The sequence below is a fragment of the Quercus lobata genome, chromosome 9 (assembly GCF_001633185.2).
Source record: "Quercus lobata isolate SW786 chromosome 9, ValleyOak3.0 Primary Assembly, whole genome shotgun sequence".
NCBI lineage: Eukaryota > Viridiplantae > Streptophyta > Magnoliopsida > Fagales > Fagaceae > Quercus > Quercus lobata.
This window is the reverse complement of record NC_044912.1, coordinates 54214996-54225837: the sequence shown is the minus strand read 5'-3', so window position 1 is coordinate 54225837 and position 10842 is coordinate 54214996. Positions and strand designations below refer to the sequence as shown.

At 35.0% G+C, this 10842-nt stretch overlaps 1 protein-coding gene across 3 annotated transcripts; it reads left to right on the top strand.

Annotated features, from left to right (window-relative positions):
• The first annotated feature begins 1333 nt into the window (after nt 1-1333).
• LOC115960402 (probable metal-nicotianamine transporter YSL7) lies at nt 1334-9628 on the top strand. Of its 3 annotated transcripts, XM_031079285.1 has the most exons (7): nt 1334-1644; nt 1786-1873; nt 7377-7531; nt 7690-7787; nt 7874-8008; nt 8158-8347; nt 8430-9628. In XM_031079285.1, the coding sequence occupies exons 1-7, from the start codon at nt 1474-1476 to the stop codon at nt 9534-9536; spliced, it is 1944 nt and encodes a 647-aa protein (XP_030935145.1). In that variant the 5' UTR covers nt 1334-1473; the 3' UTR covers nt 9537-9628. The 3 variants fall into 3 exon arrangements, with proteins under 3 accessions (XP_030935145.1, XP_030935144.1, XP_030935146.1); XM_031079284.1 differs by having other exon boundaries at nt 1334-1873; XM_031079286.1 differs by lacking the exons at nt 1334-1644; nt 1786-1873 and adding an exon at nt 6277-6390.
• The last annotated feature ends 1214 nt before the right edge of the window (nt 9629-10842 follow it).

The following is a 10842-nucleotide window of genomic DNA, read 5'->3' as shown; positions in this document are numbered from 1 at the left end:
CCTTTCTCTTTGAAGGGAAAAAACCATGAGACAAACTTTGAATAATTTCACTATTATCAAATCAATTACAATAATTTTTGTGTATGTCTCACGGCTAAAGAATAAAAAAATCTCTCTTATTTTTCTTTGCTCTCATATACACAAATTATCTTTCTTAAAGGTAGCAATCCTTTTTCTATATTTTTCAATATGCAGCACCCTTCTCTTTTCTCTTAGTTATATATAACCCTGCCGCCACACCATCCTTGTAGCACACAAACTCCTACTCAAACACAAATTGGATCATTAGGTATCCTATTTCTAATAAAAAAATTTCACTGCATGGATTTCTTGCCACAAAATCGGGCTGGACCCACAACACATGTGGCATCACTAGGAGAGTTTGGGATTGCTAGGTGGACTGCCTTGTTGAGATTCCTTCAAGCCCCTTAGATTTCTCTAACTTAGCTATGGAGATTTTGGCACAAGGGACTTCTCATGAACTTGAACTCTTTTTTGTCACGACATGGTCAATTTGGTACAATAGGAACCAGGTGGTGCATGAGTTGGTTTGCCAGAAGGTTTTTACAAGGCTAGAAGGAGGTAGTATTAATCATAGTCACATGCCTTGTCAGTGGTGAAGAGTATAATTGATAAAGAAACTGATGGGAGTCTAGGCCACTTGCATTCAGGTATTGGTCAAGTCCTTGAGTTTTTCAGCAGGTGGAAAATTAAGCATGTGAAAAGGGAATGCAACAGGGTAACTCATGAGCTTGCCCAACTTGCCAGGAGGAATGAAGCTTCTCAAAGATAGATAGGGGTCTCCCCTCCCATGTTTCAAAATCTTATCTCAGAAGATTGTAGTTAGCTAAGAGCTTCCTGGTTTTTTTGAACTCTGTTGTACTCACTTTTCTTTCTGCTTGTGTACAGCTTCATATCAAAATAATAATAATAATAAGGGCTAGACTACAACCTCAAAATATGAGATTAAAATAATATTTTTGTCATTTATATACTGCATCTTTATTGAAATTAGGCTTTAGATATTTTGTTTATCAAATAAAATATCCCGCACGCATAGGGACTAGTAGAGTAATGCGACTTCTGCATGGCTGGCATACAGTGAGGAAGATGATGATGCGTCATTGCTTGTGAGCTGTGAATATTCAGAACGAGACTGTACTTCAAGTTTGAAAAATATTATTGTGGCTCCAAATTCCAACAACTAGTAATTAGGTCTTAACGTCAATCAAGTCCAAGTCACTTGGACACTTCCTCAATTCCAAAAAATCCAATTTTTTCCAACACTCCGGAAAAGTCCAGATAACCTCCTCCACAATTACTAGAAACCATCTAACTTCTTTTTCTCTTATCTTTTTTTTCTAAAAAAACCATTATAATGCACCGCTAGTAGCTGCAGATTCACAAATTAACTTGAGAGTTGAGGTACTAACCCGTACTTATTTTTTTCTTTAATAGGGGAAAAAAAAAGTTATGGGTAAAAATGAGGGGGAGGAGAATGGTTTTGATCCAGAAAATCACAACCAGGAGGAGGAGGAGGACAAGAAGAAGCATCTGAAAGAAGAAGAGTTGTCAGTGGAGAGGATATTTGAGAACCAAGAGGTGCCATCATGGAGAAAGCAGCTGACAGTGAGAGCCTTTGTGGTGAGCTTTGTGTTGAGCATACTTTTCAGCTTCATAGTCATGAAATTCAATCTCACCACGGGTATTATACCTTCTCTCAATGTCTCTGCCGGTCTCTTGGGCTTCTTCTTCGTCAATACCTGGACTAAATTACTACAAAAGTCTGGCCTCCTGAGGCAGCCCTTTACGAGGCAAGAAAACACTGTTATCCAGACCTGCGTTGTGGCTTCCTCTGGAATCTCCTTTAGTGGTACTCTCTCTCTCTCTCTCTCTCTCGCGGATAAAACCAGGTTATATTAAGTACTAACGTGTGCTGTTAGAAAAATGGTTAATAATTGATTTAAAAAAAATTTTAACATCAATTTTATTAGTTTTTTTTTTATAAAAATATTTTTTAAATGAATTGTTAATTATTATTTTAAAAGAATCGGTTAATATTTCTCAACCATAAAATACAAAAACCAAGCTTGAGCTAATTGTGCACAAACAACACAGCTCTCCAAATATTTTTAATTATTATTGCATAAGAATTTACTTTATATATTTTGCTTAACTATTTAAAAAAAAAAAACAATCATATTAGATTATTTAATCTAAAGTCTATTTCATTAAAATATCAAAATTTTTTGATTTTTTTTTAAAAAAATTGTTTTCCTCTCGTCACATCCTAAAATCACCATCCACCCTCAAAATACAAAAAAAATAATAAATAAATAAATAATAAAATGCACATGAACGGTGCCAAAGCAAATCCACATGGTTTCTGTAGATTTGGATGATTTTTGGGGTGAGTTAAATTATTTTGCGCAAATTGATGAAAATGCTCTAATATTGTTCGAAAATTTCTCTACTCTTCCAAGTCTTCTTTTGCTTCATTTTCCATTTCTAAGCAATGGTATATATTCATCTACTATTTAGTATTTACTACTCGGACAGTCCATCAGTCCATCGTGCAATGTGCCTATGATTGTACAATACAATCATTTTAAGACTACGTTGTAGCAATTAACCTGACCTCAAATTAGTTTTTAGAAAAATGAGCATAAACAATGTTGTATGCGGTTTGTGTACTTCGGGGATAAAATATGATATTTTTGAAGAGTAGGTAGTGCCTGACATAAACCCGAAGCTTAGGCGTAGTTTTTGTAGTTCACCCATATTCTTTTAATTTTCTTCGTTTAAAAGAAATTTCTTTTGTTTTAATATTGACAAAATTATTACGGTGCTAAAAATTACTTAAAAAAATAACCAAATTTTTGGAATGATTTCTCAACGGAGCAATGTTATGTGTACTTACTTTGGTCCTTCTTCTTTTCTATCTTAAATCATACTTTCTTCCTTAAATAAATGAAAACGGTTTGGTTCCAAACATGTTTGGAATCTTAAGAGCATTTTCAGCCGATTATCTAAATTTTTTTGACTGTTTGGACAATAATCAGTGATATTTAACTTTTATTTACCTACTTTTTCAAATACACTTTTTAATCGATTTTCTATTATTTTATCCATCTGATTTAAATATTATTTCTTTATTCATTATTTATTCTTTTTTTATCATCATTTATACTTTCTATATTCATTCCCAACAATTATATTTTTCAATAAAAAGTGTTATATCCACAACATTTTTCGCAATACTTTCACAAGAATTATATTAAAATCTTACTAGTTCTAATTTGAACTTACGCTTAAATTATTTTTTTACTCACCAATATTAGCTAATAATAATCTATTGCTTAAAATTTATTGTAAAAATATTATGGTAGCATTTCTTATTTTTTATATTATTTTTCCCTTCACACCATCTGTCATCCATACGTTTCTTCTTCTACTTTTTTTTCTTTTTTTTTTCTCTTGGTTTTTTCTCCACCACACATGTATCCAATTCCTTTCCTCTATCTACCTTCTTTTTCTTTCTAGTTCATTCCGTATCATTTCTTCAGCTATCTCTCTCTCTCTCTCTCTCTCTCTCTCTCTCTTTTTACTTTTTCTATTTCTACTTGATTCTAAAACACTCTCTCCCTCTATCTCACACAAACAAATTCTCTCTCATACACACATAGATCACCGGCAAAGAAATGGAGATCGGCGTTCTACACATATTCACGTTCTATTTTTTTTTTTTTTTTTTTATTGTTCAGATTTCATTAGACTTATGAGAAAGATTGTTTTTGTGTTTCAAATCTTTCGATTGGGTTTTTGGGGTGAACAATGGGCTTTTCTCTCCAAAAAATAGATATAGAGCATCTATTGGAGATACTCTAAGAGCATCTCTAGCAACTTATCTATATTTTTGTATTGTTTAGACAGTGAATAGTGATATTTACATTTTACATATCTACTTTTTCAAATATATCTTTCAATAGATTCTCTATCCTTTCTTTATCTCATTTAAATATTATTTCTTCATTCATTATTTATTCATTTTTTAACACACATATTTTCATACCCCATCCTCACTCATTTCTTTACTAATTTTTTATTTAGTTTTATTCTTTTGCTAATGTACAGTAGTCCATCAGATTTGATGAGCTACTGTTCATGAGCCAAAAAAAAAAAAATCATGATTTAGAGAATCCATTGAAGACCATTTTTTGGGTCTCATTCTCTATTATAGAGATTATTTTGCTTTTACCTAAGCTATTGGAGAGACTCTAAGGGCCAACCACCAATAAGAAGATAACATGCATGTATTTTGTTATATGCAATGCATATGACTCATTTGGTTAATTGGATTAAGTAAATCATATTCATTACACATAACAAGTACAAGTGTCATCTTCTTATTAGTAGTTAGAACTCAGGCTTCAAACATGTTTGAAGCCAAATACTGTCCTAGATAATGTCATTTTTTTGCAAAATTGCTACAATAATATCTTTGAAATAATTTTTTTATATATTAAAAAAAAAAAACACTAAAAGACTTAAGGGCACATTTGGCTCGCATAATGTTAGATTCTTGTAATCTTTAATTCATGTAATTACATTCTAGCTATATAATAAAGGTTATTGTGTTTAGTTCGTTAGTCACATTACCATCATATTCAAAACTGTAACATTCTATACTTGGTTATAACATTATTAGCAATAATTAGTAATTTAAAAATAATGAATCAATTGAAAATAGTCCTAACACCTCAATATTACAAGATTACCCTTATACCTCAAAAAATGTCAAAAATACCCTTAAAATGTCCAAAAGAATCAAAATACACTCCAAAATCACCAAAATATATTTGAAACCACCAAAATGACCAAATGTCCTTAGAATGTCCAAAATACTATCAGAAGCAAAAGAAAAATAACCAAAATATCCTTGTATGTCATTCAGGTAGTTTGATTAAGGTTTGGGTTAAAGCATTCACATTAGCATGTGTAAAAAAAACACGTCTACTTTAACATAAAAACTTACATTTTTTTTTTACACTTACTTTTCAAAATTCTCATATTAGATTATCTATTTTATACTAAATTTCATTAAAATATTATTTCTTTACCAATTTTTTATTATTCTCCTAAATCATCTCTCTCTCTCTCTCTCTCTCTCTCTCTCTCCCAAAAACCACCGCCCCCAATCTACAACAGACACACTCCGCCCATATCAACCACAATTTCTAGCAAGTTTTGAAGCCAAACAAGTAGGAAAACCCAGAAAAGCAACACCAAAACAAAACATTATCATCCAAAGATTCCTATAAAAAAATTTAAAAATTTCTTAGAAAACAAACGTAAGTTAGAAATATCAAAGCAAAACTAAAACAAACCCTCAAACTTAACAAAATCAAATTATGATTCTATTGCTACTAGTAGCCAATTTTATCATTGATCCTCACCAAACCCACAAACTTCTCAAATGTCAAATACTCATACCCAAATCTAACTAAAAAAAAAAACCCAAATCAAATCCACAAATCTCACCCAAATCACATTAATTTTCGCTCAAAATTTTTGCATGGACATTTTCTTTCAAATCAACCTCTTCTACTCCAATGTCTCTATAAAATCCCTATCCAAATCAACCTTCCTCCACTCCAATCGCTAAAAGACAAAAAATCCCTCTCTTCCCTCGCAACGACACCCCAACTTCTCCTTTACCCACAACAACAATTTGCACAATCACAAAAGTCTATCTCACTAGAACAACAACACCATGAAACACCAAATACCATGGAGAAAATCAAAGAAGCCTCCTTTGTTCTTACAAATCTTGTCATTCAGAACCATCAAAAGAAACAGATCTAGGTACAGGGAGGGACGGAAATAGAGTGATTTTTGTTTAGACGAAGAGAGAGAGAGAAAGAGTAATGAGTGAGAGTTGAGATGGGAGAGCTGAGATGTGAGAGAACGAAGACGAGGGAGAAGGAGATATATTAGTTTTCTATTTGCACAGAGAAAGAGAGAGAGAGAGAGAGCGAGAGAATAAAGGTTGTGATTATAGTATAAAAATAGGATATTAATTAATAAAATAATGGTTTAGTTTAGTTTTTTTTTTTTTTTTTTTGAAGGACAAATAATGGTTTAGTTTAGACAGCTACAATAACACACTTTTAAAAGTGTGTATATTTTACACACTTTTAACTCTATTTGATGTGGATTTATTTTAGATCAAGCTGTGTAAATTTTATGCCTTTTTCTATCATGCACCCACTAGTTGGTTATCAAAAACTACCCATGCATCACAATGGGTTGATGGAGCCTAAATAGTTGACTAGGAATGATTAATGGCGTGATGCGGAATAGTTAGGACAAAAGGCGCAAGAAAAAAAAGTTTACCCCATCCCTTTTTTTTTTTCTTTTTTTTTTTTTTTTTTTTTTTTTTTTTTTTTTTTTTTTTGGGTTGAAAAAACAGGCTCTGAAATTTGAAACTGGGGATATTTGGGAAAACCTGAAAGGGGTGAAAAAATAAGATGGGGCAGTAGAGTGAAACTATAGAATACTCCAAGTCTCTATATTACATAGAATAATGATACAAGCTTTATAGACTTTCTCCTCATGTTGTTTTGTCTTCATGGAGTCCAGCCCTTACAAGTGCTGGACTCTCATTCGCTACAACTACATTATAAGGTTTGTAACAATGGTTTTGCGGTCTCATGCCACGCCATTCTAGCTGGTCAGCAGTACATGTAGTGGTAGTGTGTCCTTGACACTTCAGTGGGTAACGGAGCTCCTTGAATTGCCCAAATTTCCAAACTTCATTGTTTGCATTGTAATAGTTCTTCCAATGGGATTTTCCTGTAATGTTTAGGGAATGTTTGGGCTTGGTTGAATTTAGAAAATTAGAGGTTAAAGCCTTTAATCAAATCCCCACTTCCCCTGCAAGTTTCATTTGCATTGACTTGACGAAATTGAGCTCCATTTTGGATACAAACCTGCACTAATTAGTAGTTTAGTAAACATCTCCTCTGCATAAATTTAATATAGCCTAAGCTCAGTTTTTTTCCTGTGGCAACTGGTGATCCCTTTTTCTATCATTGCATCAGAGTGCTCAGTTTTTTTCCTTCTATTTTTCTTCTTGTTCAATGATATGTTTAAATTGTCCAAAAAACCATCCGGCAACTGGAGTGTCGGACCATGACTCCAAGTTTTGTTGATTAATGTCAAGTTTCTAAACATGTTCCATGATGAAAATATGACCCTATACATATGACGAGCAAAATTTATTATCAATACTATAGAAACAACAACGTTTCTCTCAAACTCCACTCTTACTAGTAGACTGAAAATTCCTTCTTTTGACTGATTTGTACTAACAGGAGGTTATGGAAATTACCTCTTTGCAATGAGTGAACGTATCGCCAAACAATCAACAGATACTCTTGATATCAAAAAATTATCTTTGGGGTGGATGATCGGCTTTCTCTTTGCGGTCAGCTTTCTCGGACTATTCTCAGTGGTGCCTCTACGAAAGGTATACAGAATATTTGTGCATTTTCGGTAAATACATGTTGCATTGATGGGGAACAAAAGAAAAGAAAAGAATAACTTCAGAAATAAGTTCATCAAACACAAGAAAACTTTGTCATAGTTGTTATTTTTTTACAATGATTTGGTTTATGATTGTGTCAGATTATGATCATAGACTTCAAACTGACGTATCCAAGTGGTACTGCAACTGCTCATCTTATCAACAGCTTCCAGACTCCTCAAGGAGCCAAGCTGGCAAAGTAAGGCAGTGTGAAACTTAACGGCTTCAAGTGAAATGTGACCTATGAAAATTTACAATCTGTCTTTATTGATTCTACTTTTTCAGGAAACAAGTGAGAGAGTTGGGAAAATTTTTCACCATCAGCTTTTTATGGGGTTTCTTTCAATGGTTCTATACTGCTGGAGAAAATTGTGGATTTGCAAACTTTCCTTCATTAGGCCTCAAAGCTTATGATTCTAAGTACAGCTATAGTTACCCTTCATTTTCCTCTTGATAAGAATTTCATTTTAGTTTTGCAAATAATGAATTGTATTAGTAAGTTTTCTGCTTCCACTAAGCCCTATTCTTTATGAATGTTTGGGCTAATTCTAAATCATGATTATCCGCAGATTTTACTTTGATTTCTCAACAACATATGTTGGAGTAGGAATGATTTGCCCCCATATTATAAATATATCACTTCTTGTTGGAGGGATTCTTTCTTGGGGTCTGATGTGGCCCCTCATAGGAGATAGAAAGGGAGACTGGTACGCTGCAGACCTCAGCTCAGACAGCTTCAGTGGTCTTCAAGGTTACAAGGTAAATTCCCACTCAGAGATAAATACATCCTTCATGGAGGCTTTTCGATTTATTGAAAACTTAATTTATACCCTTTATTCAGGTATTTATTGCCATAGCCTTGATCCTAGGAGATGGTCTGTATAATTTTCTCAAGGTTCTATCTCAAACCATCGTAGGCTTGTCTCATCAGCTCCGGTACAAAGATGCGAGCTCTGGTCTCCCTGTTGCAGACCATTTTTCTCTTGTAAGTTCTCGGCTCTCATATGATGATAAACGCCGAACCCAACTCTTTCTCAAAGATCAAATTCCAACATTGTTTGCCGTCGGAGGCTATGTTGCTATTGCTGCAATCGCTATGGCCATTCTTCCACATATCTTTCACCAACTCAAATGGTATCACATATTGGTCATCTACATATTCGCACCCACATTGGCTTTCTGTAATGCGTATGGTTGTGGGCTCACTGATTGGTCCCTTGGATCCACATATGGAAAGCTTTCCATCTTTATCATTGGAGCATGGGCGGGTGCTTCACATGGTGGAGTTCTTGCAGGCCTAGCTGCTTGTGGAGTAATGATGAACATTGTCTCAACAGCCTCTGACCTAATGCAGGATTTCAAGACTGGCTACTTGACGCTGGCTTCACCCCGTTCTATGTTTGTGAGCCAAATAATCGGCACAGCAATGGGCTGTGTGATTTCCCCTTGTGTGTTTTGGCTATTTTACAAGGCCTTTGATGACCTTGGGCAACCTGGAAGTCAATACCCTACTCCTTATGCTGTTGTGTACCGCAACATGGCTTTGCTGGGGGTAAAGGGCTTCTCAAGTCTGCCAAAGAACTGCCTTCTACTCTGTTATGTGTTCTTTGGTGGAGCCATTATGATCAATTTGATTAGAGATTTAGTGGGTAAGAAGTGGGCAAGGTTCATTCCAGTTCCAATGGCAATGGCAATACCTTTCTATTTAGGATCATATTTTGCCATTGATATGTGTGTTGGAAGCTTAATCTTGTTTGTGTGGGGGAAAATAAACAAGGCCAAGGCAGATGCTCTAGCTCCTGCAGTAGCTTCTGGTTTAATATGTGGGGATGGGATATGGACTTTGCCTGCTTCTATTTTTGCTCTGGCTGGGGTTAAGCCACCAATTTGTATGAAGTTTCTGTCAAGAGGGAATAATGCTAAGGTTGACAAATTCTTAGGATCATAGGGCTCAGTTATAGCTTAGGAGAAATGGATGCGAAGTCTTTATTGGTTGGTGCATCCAATCCAAGAAAAATATACCTTCTTCTTCTTCTTCTTCTTCTTCTTCTTATTATTATTATTATTTGCTTTGCTTGGTGTGGAGACAAGGTTAGAACTAGCAACGTAGCCATAAATCTGACCATAAAATTATGTATGTTTGTAAAACGTTAAAGTGCTTATTGGGTAAATCACATGCATGTTTGTGCAAATAGGCTTTCCTTTAATTTTACCAATCTTTTACTTGATAATGGCTAAATGACACTCCAAAGTCTTAACACTCTATATTTCCAATGGAATCACCATCCTATTTGTTTAAATTAGGTTCGTATGGGACAAGCATGAGGTGTTTTGGGTAGCTTGTGTAACCCGAACGTAAATTTGGGTCTGGGAGTATGCTAGCCAGATAAAATAAAAATTAAAATTAAAAAAAAAAAAAATTGAAGTCACTACTTAGCTTTACAATCCAACAACTGACTTATAGTCCGTTTAGATTGAGAGAAAGAGAAGGGGAGTAGAGTAGAGGGCAAATACCTACTGGCTACTGCACAATCTGGAACCTTTTCCTTTAGAGTGGAGAAAAAGCCTCCTACAAGCCAAATCAGCCTGACATAGTTAACAAATTTCCTTTTTTACATTTTATCCTTTGACTGATAACCAAAGCAATAAAATATTATTCAAACAATAACCATCCAAGGTGGGTGCGCAGAATGACCAATAACAAAAAAGTGGGCCATTTTTAGCTTTTTTCTCCACCTTGTAGTGGTTTTTCCTATCCACCTCCGTGTGGTGCTCTCTACCACCTCCGTGTGGTCTTTCTCTCCAACTTCGCGCGGTTGCTCCGCCTCTGGGTGTTCGCTCTCTATCACCTCTGTGTGATTTCCTCTACCCAGTCTTATGTGGGTCTTTTTCTTACCCAAATTTCAGACTTCTTACCCAAATCTCAGAACCCATATCCACCAATCCTTTCAATCAATCTTTACCATCGTTCTCGCCCTAAATCCCAGATTTTATTCAAACAAACTACTCCCAAATCTTGCGTGTTTGATTAGGGAGGCGACTTTCTCACATTTCAGTGGGTCTGGTTGGAAGCTTCGGTACAGCAGGTACATGCCGTTCGTGGGTCCTGTTTTTTGACCGATTGGTTTCTCAGTGTTTATTGCTGACTGGTGTGGGCAGTTGATGCCACCAGGAGTTTTTGTGGGATGGTGTTCCGGCAAGTGAGGCTTATTCAACGCTGGTGTGATTCGGCTAAGGGGGTTATCCCTAGTAAA

Coding starts and splice junctions, on each gene's coding strand:
- LOC115960402 (XM_031079284.1), top strand. CDS start 1,474: ATGGGTAAAAATGAGGGGGAGGAGAATGGTTTTGATCCAGAAAATCAC. Junction 1,874..7,376: donor CTCTGGAATCTCCTTTAGTG/GTACTCTCTCTC, acceptor TTGTACTAACAG/GAGGTTATGGAAATTACCTC. Junction 8,009..8,157: donor CTCAAAGCTTATGATTCTAA/GTACAGCTATAG, acceptor GATTATCCGCAG/ATTTTACTTTGATTTCTCAA.